The sequence below is a fragment of the Gopherus evgoodei genome, unplaced genomic scaffold (genome assembly GCF_007399415.2).
Source record: "Gopherus evgoodei ecotype Sinaloan lineage unplaced genomic scaffold, rGopEvg1_v1.p scaffold_60_arrow_ctg1, whole genome shotgun sequence".
In the NCBI taxonomy this organism is placed as follows: Eukaryota; Metazoa; Chordata; order Testudines; family Testudinidae; genus Gopherus; species Gopherus evgoodei.
This window is the reverse complement of record NW_022060081.1, coordinates 401,443-423,695: the sequence shown is the minus strand read 5'-3', so window position 1 is coordinate 423,695 and position 22,253 is coordinate 401,443. Positions and strand designations below refer to the sequence as shown.

Sequence of the window (22,253 nt, the reverse complement as noted above, 5' to 3'; positions counted from 1 at the left end):
ATCTACCAGGTTGCAGGGGTGACCTAACAATAAAGGTTCGTTTTTGGATGTTTAGAGGGGGAACAGTTGTGGCACAGTGTTGGGAGCGTGCAGGCACTGAAACGTATGGCTTTACCTTAATGGTTTATTAGTGATACAGAAACAATATTGACTAACAACTCTATTTATACAAGGAAACACACAATATACTCATACAAGGAAAGACACAATATACAGTTAACCCAAAAGGAAAATCTTGTTAACTTCCAAAAATAATTAATTACAAAGCATACTTACTAATAGAAACCAATGCAAAAACATTACGGCCGGCAGATGCGTAAGCTCCACTGGAACACAAGAGCTGAGAGAGGCTTCGAGGTGATCAGGCTCGGTTACGGGTGCACTCAAGGTGCAAGTGACTCAGGTGCGTTCTCCTCTCTGCCTGCCAAACTGTGGGCAGGACAGATATACCCAAAGTGACGGCCCCCCAAGATCTAGTGTAGAAATCACTGATTGGTATATGGGGCTTCTCATCTACCAAATAAGGTTAAATAAACTATAGATAGGGTTTCGCCGAGTTTCCCCGAAGAGGCGGGGGATATTCTGTTGCAAGCTGTTTTCAAAATATCTGTAAAGTTGCAACAGAGCGGTCAAACTTCAGCCTCAGCCTTTACTGGAATGGTCAACCCTCAGCCTTTACTGGCAAAGACAACAACAGGAAACAGCTCGGTGTACGTGCTGGCTTTGCATCTAAGCATGGAGGCCAGGGCAGACATGGAGAAGCAGGACTGGTGTTACAACAGCGGGGAGCCGTGTACTCGGGAGGGATGGGAGGCGGGGCAGGGGCGGGGATTTGGGGAAGGGGCTGGAATGGGGGCAGGAAAGGGGTGAGAAGAGGCGTGGCAGGGCCTCATGGAAGGGATGGAGTAGAGGCAGGACCAGGGCGAAGGGGATTTTGTATCTTTATATGTAAAGGTGTCAGTGATGCAGCCCTCGGGCCAATATACGAGTGCTCATGTGGCCCTCGTGGTGATTTGAGTTTGAGACCCCTGCGTTAGACCCTGGAGGGAGTTACCCCTTTCCTTTGGGGCAGTTTGAGACTGCGAAGAGGTAACGCTCACCTGACTCTGAAGGGGGGGAGCCAAGAGGAAAGAAAGGACATGATAAAAGGGAGAGCTATTTTGCCACGCTCTCTCTCTTCTGCCTATATCTTGTGAAGGGGCAGGCCAGAGGCCTAGAGGAGAGTGATAGAAGGTAGAAATATTAGCCCCAGATTAAGCAGGTCCCTTATACTTCAACATATTTTAAGTGAGGAAAATGGTAGTAAAAATATCTCCTCTCCAGCACAACCTAAAGCAACAGCAGAGTAACTGGGAATGAAACAATTTGTTCCCGAAGGGGGAACCTGATGACTTTGAAATGGGGTAACAGTATAACTGTGATACTCAGGGTTTCTTTATGTGGAGTTTAATGGAAGGAGGAGGCACACGTCAGGGCCCTAGTGGGGCTCTGGGTGATCGCTACTTCCCACCACCCAACACAGATGGAATGAGGTTGAGTAGTGTCTGCAAAAGAGAAACTAAACAGCTAATTATTCCTCAAGAAAGGTTTCTAATGACTTATGACTAAAGGAAACACAGACAGAATAAGAAAAACAGAATTAAAGACCAGCACTGAGTGAGGATTAATACAAATGGCAAGTTATACTGGAGACAAGCACAAGTACAAGTAATATTATACAATAACTACCTATTCCTATAAGTGCGCATATAAAAGGTAAATAATACTGAAAATAGTTACAAGCACGTGCAACGGTACTATTACTGATTGCCCAGCTACTTCACATGTACTGTAACCACCCCCAACAAATACAATTCTATATGCAATACTAATACACTGATTAACTATATTGTACTAACCTTAACCTACCTATAACCTTATCTAACAACTTATAAACTTTGATTGACTTTTATGATAAACTTGATAGTAACTTATACTGAAGACAGGCACAGCGACTTTATGATTTATAAACTGCTAGCTTCACCTGCGCTGTACCTGCTTTCAGCAGGGCACAAAACATATACAGTTGTTATATAGTGATTAACTATTGACTAATACTATTTTTAAACAACTTAAACAATTTGCTAATATAAACAAACTATAATATTAATACAGACTTAAGATTAACTAGCTCAAGTACAACCAGACTTTTCCACTCTGAAATCTCGCCCTGCATTCTTCCAAAGATACATTACCTTCAGTTGACTGTTTCCTGCACTGGCAAGGCACAGATAGTCAGTGACGCACAAGTCCCTTTGCTTCAGGGGGTGTACGTGGAGTGATCTCTTTTAGGTCACCACACACACACTCCCCTTTAAACTCTTTGTATACAGTATTTGCTGGCCGTGTTTTAAACCAGGTCAACCAATAAAGGTGGCCAAATATTTCAGTGTGGTATTTGCAGTTGTTTTGAACTTCTGAACTGTGCATCTGTGCTCGGCTCATCGCTACTCTATGTGACTAATTGTGGTCAATTTGCTAGACTCAAAAATGCTCGAGTCAGCTTAGAGAAGTATTTGGTTGCAGAGCATAGTAACCACAAGTCTGTATCTATCTTTACAGAGTTTCCTTTTTAGTCTATAAAGCTTCCTAGCTAGATGATGCTTATGCTTGCAGGATTCAACAGTACTCGCTTCTTACAACTTCTGGAAGGCTGAGGCCTAATAGTGCTTAGCCTGACACTACTGGACAAGACTTAAGGACATTAATCACAGTTTAGACTAGGAAAAGTGATAAGAGTTTAAGTCAGGTCAAGGGGGAAGCTAATGCCAACCACTGCACCTGGGCTGAACTACAACTATAATTGTCTTTTTACACCGAGATCACTAACTTGAGCAGCCAAGGCCACGTCCTAGTGGACGTCAGGCACAGGGAGCTTTTGCCTCAGTGTAGCTTGTTGGGATCAAACCTCTCTCCCCCACCTGGAGCGGATGAACATTCCTGGCTGGAGGGACACATGTTCGTAAGACTCAAAAGGAGAGCAGTTGATAGAAAAGATCACAGGACTGATCCCAAAGAAGGATGAGCTGCAAAAGGCAGAAGGCGGCAACTCATCTGGTGGACCTGAGACCACAGTGAAGATGGTGCACAGATCACTATGTGGGAATTAGCAAATGTGATTATTTAAAAAAAAAAAAAAATCTTTGGCCAGCCCTAATCAAGGCGTGTGTTACAGGTCTCTCGTGTGGATTTTCTGATGTCTGATAAGGTGTGAGCTATTTTTGAGGCTTTTCCCGCACTCAGAGCATCCTTAAGGTTTCTCACCGGTGTGGATTCTCTGATGTATAATCAGGTCAGGTCAGAGCTCCGTCTGCAGCTTTTCCCACACTCAGAGCATGTGAAGGGCGTCTCCCTGTGGATTCTCTGATGCGTGATAAGGTTTGAAGTCCAATTGAAGCTTTACCCACCCCAAAAGCATGTCTAGGGCGTCTCTCCGGTGTGGCGTCTCTGATGCTTGGTAAGCTCCCAGTGCTGACGAAAGTTTTTCCCGCACTCAGAGCATCCATAAGGTTTCTCATCCGTGTGGATTCTCTGATGTGCGACAAGATGTGAGCTCTGGTGGAAGCGTTTCCCGCACTCGGAGCACGTGTAGGGCTTCTCCCCTGTGTGGATTCTCTTATGTGTGATAAGGCCTGAGTGATAAGCAAAGCTTTTCCCGCACTCAGCGCATGTGTAGGGTGTCTCTCCTGTGTGGATTCTCTCATGTGAGATGAGGGCAGAGCTCCGATTAAAGCTTTTCCCACACTCAGAGCATCTATAAGGTTTCTCACCGGTGTGGATTCTCCCATGTTTCTTCAGGGAAGAGCTGTTATAAAAGCTTTTCCCGCACTCTGAGCACGTGTAGGGCTTCTCCCCTGTGTGGGTTCTCTGATGCGTGATGAGGTCTGAACGCTGACTAAAACTTTTCCCACACTCAGAGCATCCATAAGGTTTCTCACCCGTATGGATTCTCCGATGTCTGCTCAGGGTACCGCTGAGAGTAAAGCTTTGCCCGCACTCAGAGCATGTGTAGGGCGTCTCTCCTGTGTGGGTTCGCTGATGTGAGATGAGGCTTGAACTATCAATGAAGCTTTTCCCGCACTCAGAGCATGTGTAGGGCGTCTCTCCTGTGTGGACTCTCATATGTGTGGTAAGGGCTGAATGATCACTGAAGCTTTTCCCGCACTCAGAGCACGTGTAGGGCTTCTCTCCTGTGTGGACTCTCACATGTTTGACATGGGCTGAACGATTCCTGGAGCGTTTCCCACACTCGGAGCACACGTAGGGCATCTCTCCTGTGTGAATTCTCCGATGTATTGCAAGGGTTGAGTGCTGACCGAAGCTTTTCCCGCACTCAGAGCACATATAGGGTTTCTCTCCAGTGTGGGTTCTGCGGTGTCTGACAAGGAGACAGGCAAAATTGAAGCTTTTCCCGCATTCGTGGCATGTGTGGCGTCTCCCTTCCAAGTTGATTCTCTTGTGTGTAATAAGGTCTGAGTGGCTACTGAAGTTTTCCTCTGGCATCTGCTGAGTCTCATAGGCTTTTGCTTTTTCTTGGCGTGCAAAACTCCTGGAAACTTTCCCTTTGGATCTTCCTGATAACGTTCCATGCGGTTCTACTTGCTGAGCATCTTCCTTCTGGGATTTCTCCTCATTCTCACTCACCATCCCATCACCTGAGTGGGAGACAGAGAGAATCCAGACAGAGGTCACTCTCTGTGCCAGAAAGAAAGGAAAACTCAGAGAGCTGATTTCCCCCAAACCCTTCCCCAGAGGAGAGAGGAAGGGATCAGTTCTGGGTCCACATCTCACCAGAACACTCAGGGGAAAGCGAGATCAAGGAGAGACATGCTGCCAGTTGTCAGTCAGGGTAGGAGGGAAGCCATGAGTGACATCGGCCGTAATCATTCCACATCTGCAGGGAACAATCCTGAACTCAGAGAGTTCACAGGGTCTTTGTAGGGCATCCCAAATGTTTCCTGCATTCCTAAACAGTTGTTGGGTTGGTTTAACCAACTCCTCACCTGTGCAGGCAGCTCTCGGGAGCACTTCTTTCTCAGAGCCCTGGAGGTCGGGGACCCACGGTTCTTCCCCTCGTTCCAGCTGCGAGATCACATCAGGTTTGGAAATTGGAAACTCTACTCCAGGAAAAGAAAAAAAGAGAAGTCAGTGGAATTTTTGGGATACTTATCAAAGAATTTTCCATGGTTTTAATCCCAGCTCATTTTTAAGCAGTAACATCCCAAGACCAGCTTCCTTGGCTCAAAGTGGCAGGAGAATTATTATTATTATAAATCATATTCATTACCTTAGTGCCTAAAGACCAACTAACACTGGGCCCCCATTGTGCTAGGACAAATGCAAACGGAGAATAGTAGATGGCCCATGTCCTGAAGAATTTACAATCTAAATAGACAAGACAGACACAGAATGGGGAAAGGGGTAGAACCCACTGTTGGAATAGAGATATTCAGGCCTGCCTGTGAAGCCTATAGAAAAAGGACTTAGGTGTATTTTTTCATTTAGCTAGTTACAGGGGTATAAAACCAAAGAATCAAAATCACAGTTTGCCTGTGTATGGCCCTTCTTGCACTAGGATAGTCTGAGACCTTGTTCTTAGGCAAAGGCCTTTGGCTAAGGAACAGGGGCAGCCATAAGATGGGAAGCGAAGGGTCACATCCTCACACCCCAAACCAGTCACACTGAAATAAGGTGCTATTGGCCTGTTAGGAAGATGATCCAGTTCGGATAGTGCCCATCACCACCAAATTAAAAAACAGATCTTAAGATGGTTAAAGAAAACTTAGTTGGAGAGCATCCTGTTGTAGCCCTAAGGTTTAATCTGCTTGCTTGCATCGATATATCTTTTCTTATAAATTTGAGTATTTGATGTAATAGGTTTACAGATTTATATTAAAAATAAGTTTAGCTGTAATGCAAGAGACCAACAGGCTAAAACCCTGTATGTTAAGCTAAGACAAAGTTAGCATATCTATATTGGGACCCTTTTCCCAGAAGAGTAGAGATGACCCAAATAGCTAAAACACCCACCAGATGTCTCGAGATTTTTGCCTAACCCAGTAGACAATGCAGGACGGCAAAGGGCACTTTTCAAAGTTGTACCCACAGACATAACAAGTAAACCACAAGAGCGCAAATACCCGTCATCCATACGCACAGACATACTAGCCTATGGGGTAAGTGTACCTTCACCTTTCTGTGGGGGAAGGATGAAATTTGGGCATAAGAGGAAGGATTTACAACCAATGCCCTATAAAAAGACAATTCATCTCTCCATTTTAGAGGCAAGCCACTCACCTATCTTCAACAACGTATCGATGCCTATTAACTATTAATAGATCGTACTTTGTTCCTTTTCAAACTTTAAGTTTTAAGGGGACCAGGCTACGCTTGGTTTCCCTACGCTTTATTTCAGTTTAAGGTTTATTGAGTTAAGTTAGAGAGTAAACAGCTTTAACAGCTCTGCATTAGCTTCCTCTGCTAGAGCTGTGAAGACAGAACCACCAGAGACAGGGTCCTGTATCTTCCAACACCAGGTTATTAAAACAGACTGAGTATTAACCAAAGTTTGCAGCACATAATATTGTATTATCATATGTATCTCTTGAATAACACTAGTACAATTGCAACTCTGTTATTCTAAGTGTTTTACCACCTGCTTACTATTTCATTGATTTTAATAAAAGGTCTTTATGACTACATCTGTCTCAGTGTGAGCTTCCTATCATACCTCCGAAGGTCTTTTTAGAACATCTGTGAAGCCCTGATTCAGGACGAACTTTTATCTTCTCATACTCATAGACTTTAAGGTCAGAAGGGACCATTATGATCATCTAGTCTGACCCCCTGCACAACGCAGGCCACAGAATCTCACCCACCCACTCCTGTATCAAACCCCTAATCTATGTCTGAGTTATTGAACTCCTCAAATCGTAGTTTAAAGACCTCAAGGTGCAGAGAATCCTCCAGCAAGTGACCCGTGCCCCACGCGGCAGAGGAAGGTGAAAAACCTCCAGGGCCTCTGCCAATCTGCCCTGGAGGAAAATTCCTTCCCGACCCCAAATATGGCAATCAGCTAAACCCTGAACATGTGGGCAAGACTCACCAGCCAGCACCCAGGAAAGAATTCTCTGTAGTAACTCAGATCCCATCCCATCTAACATCCCATCACAGACCACTGGGCATATTTACCTGCTGATAATCAAGGATCAATTAATTGCCAAAATTAGGCTATCCCATCATACCATCCCCTCTGTAAACTTATCAAGCTTAGTCTTGAAGCCAGATATATCTTTTGCCCCCCACTGCTCCCCTTGGAAGGCTGTTCCAGAACTTCACTCCTCTAATGGTTAGAAACCTTCATCTAATTTCAAGTCTAAAATTCCTAGTGTCCAGTTTATATCCATTTGTTCTTGTGTCCACATTGGTACTAAGCTTAAATAATTCCTCTCCCTCCCTGATATTTATCCCTCTGATATATTTATAAAAAGTCATCATATCCCCCCTCAGCCTTCTTTTGGTTAGGCTAAAAACGCCAAACTCTTTGAGTCTCCTTTCATAAGGCAGGTTTTCCATTCCTCAGATCATCCTAGTAGCCCGTCTCTGAACCTGTTCCAGTTTGAATTCATCCTTCTTAAACATGGGAGACCAGAACTGCACACAGTATTCCAGGTGAGGGCTCACCAGTGCCTTGTATAATGGTACTAACACCTCCTTATCTTTGCTGGAAATACCTCGCCTGATGCATCCCAAGACCACATTAGCCTTTTTAACGGCCATATCACATTGGCAGCTCATAGTCATCCTGTGATCTACCAATACTCCGAGGTCCTCCTCCTCCGTTGTTACTTCCAACTAATGTGTCCCCAATTTATAACCAAAATTCTTGTTATTAATCCCTAAATGCATGACCTTGCACTTTTCACTATTCTTCTGATCAAACAAATTGGAGAGCCTAAACCCATACTAATTAATATCCATAATAAATTATTTTATTATCATCAATTACAATTAATTAAATCAAAATACATTAAGTGGAGAAATTAAATCAACATTACTAACACACTGCAAATCAGGCTACACTGTCTGGCAATAAATCACTCATCAATGGTTGTGGTTGTGAAACACTCATTTCTGTATTGTTTTATCTTCATGGCCACCACTTTTACTTTGTTAATCAGTCTGGTTCTCTAATTGTTTCTGTCTGTTGTATAATTAATTTTGCTAGGTGTAAGTTAATTAGGCTGGCAGCAAAGAGTCCAGTGGCAACTTATAGACTAACAGACGTCAGATGCATGTAGTGGACATTTCCAAGGGCATTTATATATATATGCAGGCAAGCTAGAGATAATGAGGTAGTTCAGTCAGGGAGGATGAGGCCCTGTTCTAGTAGTTGAGGTGTGAAAACCAAGGGAGGAGAAGCTATAAGGTGCCACAGGATTCTTTGCTGCTTTTACAGATCCAGACTAACATGGCTACCCCTCTGATACTTAATTAGGATAGTGGGATATAATTGGTTAGAGAATTATGTTACAATATGTTAGAATTGGTTAGTTAAATTTCAGCACAATGATTGGCTAAGGTCTAGCTGAGAATATTACTATATAACTTGAGTTAAACAGGAGAGAGAAGATAAATTGGAATCACAGATTCTATGAATCATAGAATATCAGGGTTGGAAGGGACCTCAGGAGGTATCTAGTCCAACCCCCAGCTCAAAGCAGGACCAATCCCAACTAAATCATCCCAGCCAGGGCTTTGTCAAGCCTGACCTTAAAAACCTCTAAGGAAGGAGATTCCACCACTTCCCTAGGGAACCCATTCCAGTGCTTCACCACCTTCCTAGTGAAATAGTGTTTCCTAATATCCAACCGAGACCTCCCCCACTGCAACTTGAGACCATTGCTCCTTGTTCTGTCATCTGCTACCACTGAGAACAGCCGAGCTCCATCCTCTTTGGACCCCCCTTTCAGGTAGTTGAAAGCAGCTATCAAATCCCCTCTCATTCTTTTCTTCTGCAGACTAAACAATCCCAGTTCCCTCAGCCTCTCCCCATAAGTCATGTGTTCCAGTTCCCTATTCACTTTTGTTGTCCTCCGCTTGACGCTTTCCAGTTTTTCCACATCCTTTTTCTAGTGTGGGGGCCAAAACTGGTCACAGTACACCAGATGAGGCCACATTAACGTCAAGTGTTTGTTAAGGGGGGGAACAGGAAAAGGGAACAGGGACACAGGCAAGGCTCTGCGGCATCAGAGCTGGGCAGGGAACACTGGGGAACAGACTGTATCGGCGTATCGAGATAAGCAAGACTAGTGTGAATGGCTTCGGAATACGTAATCTAATAGGTATAAAAATTGAACAGGCTACACTACTACCGCATGACATCATCAACAAAGTCCCCATTTGTGCCTGGATAGCGGCCATGCTATGGGAGGGAGGAATGCAGCAAGGACTCAGGATCAGTTGCCACAGATGGGGAAGTTATATGGGGAAGGGGGTAATGAGTGGGAGAGGGAGATCAAGAGTTAAAATAATAATATTTGGGAAACAAATGTATAATGAAGTGAAATTGAACAGAAATAAAACTTGAGTGGAGGCTCTAAAGCAACAAGGCTTTGGTAGGGATTCGGAGTTAAAGGTCTGGAATCCCCCACAGGTCTCCTCCCTCCCACTGACCCACCCAGCCCACTTCCTGGGTGCCCTTCCTCCACACTCCCCTCCCCTTCATCCCATTATTCTCAGCCAGCACCACCTCCTGGCACCTTGGGAGATTCTTGTGTTCCCTCCTTGTCTCTTACAACCTCCTCCCTCCCTGCTGATTCTTAGCTCTAACCCTGCACACCCCCTCCCCATGTACTGGCACACCAGAATTATCTACTCCCCCCTTCTCAGCCCCTCCCACAGCTCTGTTCTCCCTTCACCAGTGGGGTCCTGAATGCCAACATTATATGCTCTCCTATCAAAAGAGGAGCTCATCTGACTGTCACACAAGCCCATGCACGAGTCACACACCTATTTACTCCATTTAGAATTCTACAGGCGGCATATTTTCCTCTTACAATGAGGAAAAGGCATGAAAGCTACAGTGATTAATGTAGATATTAATGCACCTAATAAGGATACATTCGATGCAATTTTCAAATGACGGACGGCACCAAAAAGGCACATGTCCAAAAATTATACTAGTGAGTGGGAGATGAGGCAAAAAAAGGGGGACAAGGAAACTTGTCAAAACTTATATGATGAATAAAAGTACAAAGTTATTACTACTCAGGTTCTTAAGAGACCCCACAGCTTCTAATAACCCAAGGGAGAGGATTCCTTACCCAGAAAGACCACCGTCTCGTAGTTCTCCTGCATGACATCCCTGTAGAGGGCTCTCTGATCAGGGTCCAGCAGAGCCCCCTCTTCCCTGGTGAAATACACAGCCACCTCCTCAAAGGTCACCGGTCCCTGAAAGAGCAAGAATCCAACTCTCAGTACCTGCTGCCCCCTGAATAATGGGGTTGTGAGTGGAACAGCAGCACCAGGGAAATGGAGGCTCCGGGAAGCACATGTTAACAGAGTCGCACCCCACCTTCCTTAGAGCAGCCAGGAGCCATCAGAGGGTAGAAAGAGAAAACCTTTGTGCCTCCCAGCTGACAGACGGAGGCAGGGTCATCACATTTATCACATACCCACTAGCCAGAGCTTGATACAGGAGATGGGGCTGTCTCTGGACCCTGCTGGTGGCTCCCTGGTAGGAGTCCCAACACTCTCCAAATAAAATATATGGAAGAAAGGGGAAGTCAAGAGTAAAGACTATGAGTTAGAAAGTCAGAATTGTAGAAAATTGGTAGGGAAGCTATCAGAAATCAATGATTAATCAATGAAAATAAGAAAGAAGTTTTTAAAAAGTATATTAAGTACAAAACAACTTGGTAGCGTTAAATTACTAGATGGAAATGGCAGAATTATCATCAACAATCATGCAGAAGAGGTAAAAGTGTTCAATAAATATGTCTCTCCTGGATTTGAAGAAAAACAGACGATGTAAGTCATATCATAAGATGTTGAAGACGACAGTCTTTCCATTCCAACAATAACTCACGAGGACATTAAACAGCAGGTATTACAGTTAGACACGTTTAAATAAGCAGGTTCTGATAACTTGTATGCAAGAGCTCTGAAAGACCTGGTGGAGGAGTGTGGAGGATTGTTATTAAGAACGGCCATCCTGGGTCAGACAAAAGGTCCATCTAGCCCAGTATCTGTCTAGCGACTGTGGCCAATGCCAGTGCTCCAGAGGGCGTGAACTTAACAGGCAATGATCAAGTGATCCCTTTCCTGCCATCCATCTCCATCCTCTGACAAACAGAGGCTAGAGACACCATTCCTTACCCATCCTGGCCAATAGCCATTGATGGACTTACCTCCATGAATTTATCCAGTTCTCTTTTAAACACTGTTACAGTCCCAGCCTTCACAACCTCCTCAGGCAAGGAGTTCCACAGGTTAACTGTGCGCTGTGTGAAGAAGAATTTCCTTTCATTTGTTTTAAACCTGCTGCCTATTAATTTCATTTGGTGACCCCTAGTTCTTATGTCTTAATTAGGACGTGGAACACCGGGGAAATTCCAGAAGACGGGAATAAAGCTAATACTGTGCCAATATTTAAAAAGTGTAAAAGAGGTGACCCAGCTAATTACAAGAGTGTTAGTCTGACATCGATACTGGGCAAGAGAATGGAGCAGCGAATATGGATTTACTTAATAAAGAATTAAAGGAGGATAATATAATTAGTGCCTATTAACAAAGGTTCAGAGACAATAAAGCCTATCAAACTAACTGGATATCCTTATTGGATGAGATCAAAAGTTTGGCTGCAACTAATAGTATTGATGTACATACCTAGACTTCTGTAAGGCATATGACCTGGTTCGGCACAACATTTTGACTAGAAAACTAGAAAGATACAAAATACACACGGCATACATTAAATAGATTAAAAACTGTGATAGTAAATGGGAAGCCGTGATCGAGTGGATTTCTTTCCAGGGGGTTCCCACAAGGATTGGGTCTTGGCACTGTTCTATTTAACATTCTTATTAATGACCTAGAAGAAAATATAAAATCATCACTGATAAAGTTTGCAGTTGCCACAAAGATTGGGGGTGGTGGTAACTAATGAAGTGTCAGTGGATTCTGGCTCCAGCATTGGGAGCCTGGAAAGTTTTCCCAGCCCTGGCTGGGGGGTTATTTCCTGTTCCACAGAGGGGAAGTTCCGTTCCCAACCCTTGTGGCTTGAAATGAGGCCCTATCTGACACTACACCCCACATTCAGCATAGTGGAAGGATTATAATATCATTAGGACATAATGATGAGGCATTTTGTGCAAGATGTGTCATGTGCGATGTCACTGGAAAAGTTATGATTTGCTGACTATGATTATCCTACTTGTGTGCATGGATCATATTTGTATCTGAAGTTATGGATATTGACTCTGTATCTGTATTTCACATGTGCTTACTCTGGGTAACACCTACAACAAGCCTTTCAGGCACAACAGTGAAGAAGCCAGACAGTGCTGAAGACTCATCAACAAAGACAACGGACCGTGGAAGAGCTTAGCCCCCCTGTGAATTTGTCAGCCAGCCTAGGAGTCATGGCTACTATGACTCAGCAGGGTATGTGACCAGACCACAAGACAATGAAGTTCATTTTGGTACCTGTATTATTCCACTAACTGAACTGGGAATTGAGTTTGGAACAAAGGGTGCCCGCCATATGGAAAAGCTACGTAAGGTGGAGTGTGACATCATCTCTTGGCCTCAATCCCCACACAAGGGAACTCCTGGAGCACCTGAGGAACAAAGACTGAAGTGGGGGAAGTGTCGGTCCCAGGCTAAAGGGATTTCTAGCTTGTGTATGGAAACTTGGGGGACTGCTTCTCTCATCAATCAGGTGAGAAACTGCTAATTCAAATTCTATGCATTTTGTATGTTAGGCTTCTTTGAGTTTTTGGTTATTGGCTAAGTAATCTGTTTTGATCTGTTTGCTATCACTTATAATGACTTAAAATCTTTCTGTAGTTAATAAACTTCTTTTATGCTTTATCATAATCAGTGTATTTTGAGTGAGTGAAGTCTCTGGGGAAAATCTGAGCTTGGTTAGCACAAGCTTGTTGTACTTATCTTCCCCATATCGAGGGAAAGGAAAACTGTATTTATGAGCTTACATTATACAGATCCCTGTGTGGTATAAGATGGTATCATTTTGGATTTATATTACAGCAGGAGTGCAAGGCTGGGAAGCTGGGAAATTGGCTGATGTCTTCCCTCTGTCCTTGAGTGGTTTAGGTAAAATACTCAGGTAGCTTAGCTGGGTGTATGGCACCCACCTGCTGTCGTGTGGGTGATAACAGGGCCTGGAGAGGCTGGCTGAATCTCTGGCACAGCAGTGTGAGAAGAGCCAGCCCAACTTGAGGGTTAGAGGGCACAAGGGTTCCCAGAAGCCCCCAAGACTGCACCCTAGGGTGACAGCCCATCACACCCTAGAGTACACAAGCCTCAGCAGGTTTGTCACATCCTGTCCCCTCCCCTTCCCCACACTAGATAGTTCCTGCCTCCCACCACCTCGTGCAGCTCCCACCCTCCTATGCATTTACTGCTCCTCTCTCTCCAATCAGAACCTACCACCAACCCCTGATAATCCCTTACCTGAGCCAGCTCCATTGCAGCCATTTCCTTCCCCCGGGAGGATGGGATGATCTGGAGCGAAACCTGGACGTTATTCTGTAGCCTGCCAGGACGAGAAGGGCAATGTGAGAGCGTTCAGATGGGATATTTGTTCATTCCACAAGCCGATTCTCCCAGGATTTTCTCTGCTAATGGACATTCTAGGTTCTACCAAACTATGAAGCACAGAGTGACCTTATCCCAGTACAGGCCTAGCCCCCTCCGACCAGGGTGTAACCCTCTGAGACAAGGTGAAACTCTCCCAGGAAAAGAGTCTCTCTGTTACACTTATCAAGTTTGCGGACGATACCAAGCTGGGAGGGGTTGCAAGGGCTTTGGAGGATAGAATTAAAATTCAAAATGATCTGGACAAACTGGAAAACGGTTTGAAGTAAATAGGATTAAACTCAATAAGGACGAATCCAAAGTACTTCACTTAGGAAGGAACGAACACATACAAAATGGGAAATGACTGCCTAGGAACGAGGATCTGCAGCGGAAAGGGATCAGGGGGTCATAGTGGATCACTGCATCACTGCAGATTTTTAAAAGCAGGCTGGACAAACCTCTCAGGGATGGTCTAGATAATACTTTGTCCTGCCTTGAGTGCAGGGGACAGGACTAGATGACCTCTCGAGGTCCCTTCCAGTTCTGTGATTCTATGAACCAAAGGCCAGAGAAGAGCAGAATCAAAGGAGTCACTGTGGGGGATTCTCCCTGTCACTGTCCCCAAGGCAGCTGTCTCAGGTTTAAAGTGGTTTGATGCTCCAGCCTTTATACAGTCTCTCTTGGGAGTGCCCCTTTCATGGGCTGGGCCTAGTTTTAGTTTTTGGGAAGCATGACCCTGGGGGAGCTGAGACTGGGCCTCCTTGCCTCAGCACATCTTGTTTCTTTCTGTAGCTCCCCAGTGAATCCAAGTGAGTAAATACTCCTGACAGAGCCTGTGAACATAAGAATGGCCCACTGCGTCAGACCAACGGTCCGTCTAGCTCAGTGGTTCTCAAACTGCGGGTCAGCACCCCTCAGGGGATCATGGGGTTACTACATGGGGGGTCACAAGATGTCATCCTCCACCCCAAATGGTGCTTTGCATCCAACATTTATAATGGTGTAAAATATATTAAAAAGTGTTTTTAATTTATAAGGGGTGGAGGGTATCACACTGAGAGGCTTGCTATTTCAAAGGGGTCACCAGTACAGAAGTTTGAGAACCACTGGTCTAGACCATCCCTGAGAGGGGTTTGTCCAGCCTGCTCTTAAAAATCCCCAATGATGGATCTAGCTCAGCGGCCAATGCCAGGTGCTTCAGAGGGAATGAACACAACAGGGAATCATCAAGTGATCCATCCCCTGTCACTCATTCCCAGCTTCTGGCAAACAGAGGCTAGAGACACCATCCCTGCCCATCCTGCCTGGGACACAGGTAGATGAGGTGTCAGCTCTTGCAAAATCTCCCAAGTCTTAACTGAACATGGACAAACGCACGGCTGGAATCAGTCTGGCTCCCCCGTGTTAGTATTGTTAAAACAGGTATTAGAATTATAACAATGTGTTTAATGTTTAGACTTTATTGAACGCTTGCGAGTTGCTGCCAGGGTTAATATCTGACTAGTTGCATTGTGAGGCTCTGTGACTATGTAAGTCATCAGACAAGAGAGAGACTTTACCTAGGTGAAGTGCTGATTGGCAACCGAATGCATTACCCCCTGCCTGGCAGGAAAGGTTCATCAACACCAGAGAGACTATTGTGGGATGTTAAAGAAGACAAGACTGTTGTTGTGCTCTTCAGTTTTCTTTGGCTGAGTTTGTAGCTCAGAGCACATGGCAGGAAGGGGGTAAAACCCCCATACAGAAGGAACTGATTATCTGTATGCTGCTTGGACTCTGGAGGGAAAGGTTTCTAGGCATAAGCAAGAGATCCCCAGTTGCTTAGCGTGCGTTAGTCCTAAAGAATATGTAGGGCTTGTTCATTATAGAAGCTTCTATTACCTTTTGAAATTTAAGACTGTAACTCGTCTGCATCTGCTTTATCCTACTTTAACTTTGTAAACAACTCTCGTTTCCTTTTAAATACATCTTAATACAGGTTATTACAAGACTGGCTACAAGTATTGTCTTTCTTGTGAGCTCTAAGATTCAATTGACCTATGGAAGTGACTGGTCCTTTGGGACTGGTAGTAACCTGAACATCGCTGTGATTCGTGGGGTAAGGCAGTGGTTCTCAACCGGGGGTCTGGGCCCCCTGGAGGGCCACGAGCAGTTATCAGGGGGCTGCCAATCACGGCCAGCATTAGACTTGCCGAGGCCCAGGGCAGAAAGCTGAAGTCCCAGCGCATGGGGCTGAAGTCTAGGCCCCTGAGCCCCATCACCTGAGGCTGAAGCCAAAGCCTAAGCAATGTAGTTTTGTGGGGACACCTATGGCATGGGGCCCCAGGCAGTTGCCCTGCTTGCTCCCCCTAACACCAGCCCTAGTTTTTATGCGCAGAAAACAAGTTACTGAGGCCCACGTGGGCCGTAGAGTTTTTATAGCATGTTGCGTTGGGGGGGGGGGGTTTCAGAAAGAAAAAGGTTGAGAACCCCTGGAGTAAGGGACCATCTGTCATGAAGCTGAGCTCTCCTGCGTGGTGAGATATATGGGATCACCTAAGGGGAATGTCTGTGATTCCATGTTAATGCTGTTACTCATCCTGAAGTGTTTACACTGGATACTTGGTTGGTGAAGTCTCCATACAGACCTCACACCCAATTTGGGTTTGTTCCCTGCTTCTTACCAGTCTGCCTGAGGCTGGTGCTCGTGCTCTTGAGTCGCTGGGGACAGCGTTACAGAGACTTACAGGCACAACAGCAGCAATTGGCAGCAATGCAGAGCAGGCTTTACAGGGACACAGTGTGGGCCAAATGGTCCCTGGACTCAGTACAAGCCCCAGTTCTCCTCCAGCGAATGTCAGCATCCCGGCAACCTTCAAGGGGGTTCAAGACTGCCACCCATTCAGTGATGGATCTGCGGCAGATCATCTCCCGCGCCCCATGACCCACCTTGTCTCCTCAGACAGAGGTGAGTGACGGACGGTGCGCAATGGATCCTGGGGGTAGGGAAAGGGATAACACCACACACCTTCTGGGGTCACCCCTCAGGAAGTAAAGGTGACAGACACTGTGGTGGCAGTAAAGGGGGAGGGGAGGGAGTGGGAGCAGCACCCTGAAGGGCAATGCTGCCAGTGGGTCTCCCCACCACATCAGGCACGGAGCTGATAGGGGGCCATTCCCTGGGCCTGGGTGCCTGTGAAGGGCTATTTAAACCCCACGCTGGCACAGGAGAAGTTAAACTGCTGCTTTAGTCTGGACTGGCCCAGCCCCTCCACACCTGCAAACCATGTCAGGACTGGAGCAGGAGTTAACAGGAGAGACCTACTCTACTCTGGGGGTGGTGGGGCAACCCTGGGAAGGGAACAGTCTGTGGAGCCTCTCCAGCCCCAAGAAGAGGGCTGGCAGCATTCGGGGCTCTGGCCTTCCCTGAGGGAGGGTGGGGATCCCAGGAGCTCAAAGGGGGAGCAGACTGAAACTTGAGCTGCGGACCCACTAAACTCTGAAGGGGACTGAGATGCTCCCAAGGCTCTCAGAAGAGGGGTCCATATCCTGATGGGAGCTGTTCACAGTTCTTTCCCCATTTTTTCTTTCATTCCTTTATTTACCCTTGTTTGCTGACAGTCGGCTCTTTTGCTGTTTCACCTGGTGCCCCAAGAGAGGAAGAAAGTGCCCCGAGGCCTCAGCCAGGGGGTTGAGCCTGACATACTAGAAGGACGTGCCCTGTAGCACCCCTGGGGCAGGGAACAATTGGACTCAGAGAGCTGCACCCCAGAAGGCCTGAGGCCCAGCGGTTTGGCACCAGTTTGATGGGCTGGATGGCCTCTCCCTGGGGGCTGCCAGCAGCCTGGCACATGGAGTAGATACGGGATGGCCTGGGGAGCAGGAAGCAGGACAGCGTCCCAGACAGCACACCGAGAAGGGAAATAGATAGGCTACATGGGGGCTCTGCAGTGAACTCAGCACCCGTCCTGAAGGCCACTGGCAGAAAGTCGTCCTCTCCGTGGCCTACGGGAGTTAGACAGTGACACAGAGATCCCTTGGCAAAGGGTCACTTGGTCTTTGCCAGCAGCTCTCACCTGAGACCTGACAAACCCATCACAACAAACACATCGCTTGGAGGATGGTCCTGTGAGGTGTCTACAGAAAGCTCATCACTGGCCAAGACTCAGTGACTGAGAGATTAGCGTGTGGATCATATGTACGGAAGAAAGCATTCACACTGAAAATCTACTTTATGGACTCAACTGAGCAGCCTTGCTCCCTCCCAAACCATCAGTGAATAACCATCAGGACACCACAAAAGAACTAAAACTGGAGTGTGGGGGAGCTGAAGGTGGCGGACTGCGATGGGGAGTGTGGGGCAGCTGAAGGTAACAAATTTAATCATCCCAAATCCAAACTAGGAATAGTTTCAAGGCACACGTTACACGTGTATGAGGTGCAGGGGCAGGCCAGAGTGTATAGGGAGGGAGCCTGTTTGCAGGAGGGGCAGAGCTAGGGAACGGCTGCACCAGGAGCAGAAGGCCCAGCTGGCGCACAGACCATGTCAGAGATTTCTCTCCCTGGCTCTGTTACCAACTGCCCATGGCAAACACTTGAAAGAAGGGGAGGCCGAGCTGGAAATAGTGTCACGAGGAGGAGGAGGTGGAGAGAGACACTTGAAAGCATGACCATTTTTCCCATTCCACTGGGACAAAAAGTAAAGGAGAGGGGAGCAAAACTTCAGAATCACCCAGCACCTCGGTGGAGAGACCACTGGACCAGGACTATTCCTGGTTCTGCCACGGGCCTGCTGGGTGACATTGGGTAAGTCACTGCACTTCTCTGTGCCTCCGATTGCAAACTTGTGTGAGACCCACAACTGCCTATAGCGCTGCCAACATTGCTCTGTGCAAAAAGCTAGGAAATACACGTATTAAAACTTCATGAACGCAGGATTTAAAGTTGCCTGAAGCTTTCTGGTGCCCCTCCAGAAGAGAGATCAGCAAATCTCAAATTTTTAATAATTAGGAAAGGCAGAGATAAAGTACATGCCAATGTAATCCTAATTCTGCAATTCGCAATGGCAGCAAAGCCCTGGGAAAGGCAACTTTCCGAAACAAAGAGAAGGGGATAGAGCTCACCTTTGCTAAGACAGAATGTGGTTTTAGGTGAGCTGCGCTGTACAGGAGCTACTGACACCTGTTTTACACTCAGATACTGGGCCCGCTCCCCAGAAACAGCTGCACACCTGGTCAATTGAATACCTTTTCACAACTCTTTCATCCTTACTCACAGAAGTTCCAGCTAACGTTCTACATTCACTCACCCATCGTGAAGCACACAGACTGCTCTCAGATCCCATCTCACTGCTAACTATTCCCATGGCAAACAGTCCTGTTTCCTCCTGACAACGTGCACAGCTCAGTGCAGAAATGAGATAGACTGGAAGCGAACGGTACAGATGCACTTCTCTCCTTTCATCGCACACATGGGGGACTCAGACCCAGATCTTCTGATATCACAATCACACCTCCACCAAATTGCTCCAACTACAGCCTCTACCAATCAGTGCAGTCCCTGCCCCAAAGAGATCACAATCCAAGCAGACAATGGGTAGGAGGAAAACACAGAGGGGCTGGGAGTTCCCCCAGGTCACCAAGCAGGTCAGTGACAGAGCCAGGAACAGATCCCAGTAACTCCAGCGCCCCATTACACGCAGCTTGGAAAGGTCCCCAGACCCCACTGTATTAGGCTGCGGGAAGAGATGGTTTGTCCATGGATGCACAGGCTGTCTTGGCGGGGAAGCTCAGCTGCAGTCCCTGCACACAGCCGGGGGTGGGCTTCCTGGGTCGGGAGAAGTCAGTGTCCCTGTCCCCCCGCAAGCCTTCAAACTGGGACATGGTGCCCCCGTGCCAATCAGAGTGCACTAGTGTAAATGGGGCCCCCGTGCCAATCAGAGGGTACTAGTGTAAATGGTGCCCCCATGCCAATCAGAGGGCACTAGTGTAAATGGTGCCCCCGTGCCAATCAGAGGGCACTAGTGTAAATGGTGCCCCCATGCCAATCAGAGGGCACTAGTGTAAATTCTGTCCATACGAAGGGTTTGCACCAGTGCCTGAAACACCAGGGTGGCAGAGACCTTCAGTGCCCAGAACACCCCTAGAACTGGGCTCTCTTTCTAGCTCTGTCAGGGGCAGCCTGGGAGCACTTGGACACGTCAATGTTTCTCCTCCCAACTTCAGTCTCTTTACCCAGCTGCCCACTGCCTGGGGTCTCCTCTCCCCAGAGCTGCTCCCCACTCAGATCTGGGTGGGGGTCCCCAGAGCTCAGGCCGTTCAGCTCGGGAACAGTCTGACAAGGGGGCTGGCAGGTAGGACAGGGACGGTTCCCCCCCCACGGGCCGCAGGGAGCTGGGGGGGGCAGTTGAAGGGGATCAGAGGGGGGGCTCTGTGGCTGTGACATGGGGGAGGGGCGGTGTGAAGGGCCGGGGGGGAGGGGCAGGTGCGAGACACGGACACACACTCAGCTCCCCTCCCATCGCTACGGAGGCCGCACCGGGACCCCCCGCCCCGCACCAGCTTCCGGCCCGAGCCATGGCCGGGGGGGGGAGGGGGGCTCGGGCCCAGGTGTCTCCCCCCTCGCGCCGGGAGTCCCCCCCGCAGCGGCCGGAAGTGACGCACCGCGGGGGCGGGCCGTTAGAGCGCAGCGCGGGAGGGGAGAGGGGGGCGCTGTGAGGCGGGGCTGCCCCGTTGGGGTCGGGGGTTCCCCGCAGCCCCGCCACTTATCCCCCTCCCCCCGCTCCTGGTCGCGGTCCGCCCGCCGGCAGGGCGGGGCCCCCCGGGCAGGGAGCAAACCGGGCCCGGGCCCGGCCCCTCCCCCGGGTTATAGCGTGTCCGCCCCACGCGGGGCCTGCACTGGGGGGGGGGCGTCATTAGCCCCGCGCTGCCGGGGGGGGGGGGGGCAGCCCCTGTACTGGACCCTGCATGGAACGAGCTCACGGCCCCGAACGGGGGGAGACGGGACCAGGGGCGGGAAACAGGGGGGTTCTGTGGCTGTGACATGGGGGGAGGGGCAGGTGCGACACACACACTGACCTCCCCCCCATCGCTACGGAGGCCGCCCCGCCCAGCTTCCTGCCCGAACCAGGGCCGGGGGGTTCCCGGGCCCAGGTGTCTCCTCTCCCTCCCCCCGCTCGGCTCTTACCGGCTCCGCCGCACACCAGTGGTGGCCCCCGCAGCGGCCGGAAGTGACGCACCTCACGGGGGACGGTTAGAAGAGACACGTGACGGCTACGGACGTTGAGCGCGGCGCGCGCAGGGGCAGGAGTCACGTGACGGTTCTGGCCGTTAGAGCCGTTGGAACGCGGGGGGCGGCGCTGTGAGGCGGTGCTGCTCCCGTTGGGGGCGGGGTTCTCCACAGCCCCGCCCCGGGGCCCCCGGGCAGGGTTTGAACCGGGCCCGGCCCCTCCCCCGGGATACAGCGTGTCCGCCCCACGCGGGCCCTACGCTGGGAGACGGGACCGGAGACGGCGAGAGGGACCGGAGGGGGAAGGGGGAGATTGAGGGAGACGGGACCGGGGGGGGGTGAAGGGGTCGAGACGGGACCAAGAGGGGGGGAGGGGGAAATGGGACCAGGGGCAGGAGACGGGAGGGGGCTGGGGAAGGTGGAGATGGCAGGAGAGGGGCCGGGGGGGAGGGGAAGAGGGAGATGGCGGGAGACAGGAGCGAGGGGGGGGGAGAAGGGGGAGACAGGGGGAGATGAGTTATTTCTGGCGGCCCAACAAGCTCCCTGCCCCCCAGAGTTATTTCCTGCTGTCGCCAAGCTCCCCTCACCGCCGCGCCTTCCCCCCCAGCGCGCCGCATCCCGGCTCCTCTGCCTGGTGGGGAAGCACCTGGAGGTAAACAGCTGTTGGTGGCATTCAGTGCTTTCCAGGAGGGAGGGGGAGGAGCGGGGAGCCGTGTACTCAGGAGGAGGCGGGGCAGGGTGGGAATTTGGGGAAGGGGCTGGAATGGGGGCAGGAAAGGGGTGAGAAGAGGCGTGGCCGGGCCTCATGGAAGGGATGGAGTAGAGGCAGGGCCAGGGCGAAGGGGATTTTGTATCTTTCTATGTAAAGGTGTCAGTGATGCAGCCCTCGGGCCAATATACGAGTCCTCATGTGGCCCTCATGGTGATTTGAGTTTGAGACCCCTGCGTTAGACCCTGGAGGGAGTCATCCCTTTCCTTGGGCAGTTTGGGACTGCGAAGAGGTAACGCTCACCTGACTCTGAAGGGGGGGAGCCAAGAGGGAAGAAAGGACATGATAAAGGGAGAGCTATTTTGCCACGCTCTCTCTTCTCTGCCTATATCCTGTGAAAGAGCAGGCCAGAGGCCTAGATGAGAGTGATAGAAGGTAGAAATATTAACCGCAGATTAAGCAGGTCCCTTATACT

The 22,253-nt window shown here is 48.8% G+C and overlaps 2 protein-coding genes and 1 pseudogene across 6 annotated transcripts in view; 1 reads left to right on the top strand and 2 right to left on the bottom strand.

The window, feature by feature from the left end:
• The window catches only part of LOC115643461, a 591,865-nt pseudogene that overhangs the window by 280,977 nt on the left and 288,635 nt on the right, over positions 1 to 22,253 (top strand).
• LOC115643466 (zinc finger protein 664-like) overlaps positions 1 to 22,253 on the bottom strand; it is a 59,893-nt gene that overhangs the window by 35,524 nt on the left and 2,116 nt on the right. The window contains exons 1-4 of one of the 5 annotated variants that reach the window (XM_030547536.1): positions 21,028 to 21,180; positions 13,738 to 13,819; positions 12,748 to 12,881; positions 10,365 to 10,491 (exon numbers count right to left, since the gene is read on the bottom strand). In XM_030547536.1, the coding sequence (XP_030403396.1) occupies positions 10,365 to 10,491; positions 12,748 to 12,840 (220 nt within the window). In that variant the 5' untranslated portion in view covers positions 12,841 to 12,881; positions 13,738 to 13,819; positions 21,028 to 21,180. The other 4 variants (XM_030547539.1, XM_030547538.1, XM_030547540.1 and 1 more) reach the window with 4 other exon arrangements.
• On the bottom strand, positions 1,571 to 6,186 carry LOC115643449 (zinc finger protein OZF-like). The gene is made up of 3 exons (XM_030547495.1): positions 6,180 to 6,186; positions 5,043 to 5,156; positions 1,571 to 4,694 (listed from the first exon to the last, which is right to left on the bottom strand). Exons 1-3 carry the CDS (start codon positions 6,184 to 6,186, stop codon positions 3,460 to 3,462), a joined length of 1,356 nt encoding a protein of 451 aa, XP_030403355.1. The 3' UTR covers positions 1,571 to 3,459.

What these genes read in the sequence shown, in the direction of transcription:
- LOC115643449 (XM_030547495.1), bottom strand. An exon ending in CCCGAGAGCTGCCTGCACAG is followed by an intron (nt 4,695 to 5,042) that starts GTGAGGAGTTGG and finishes TCTCCCACTCAG; the next exon opens with GTGATGGGATGGTGAGTGAG.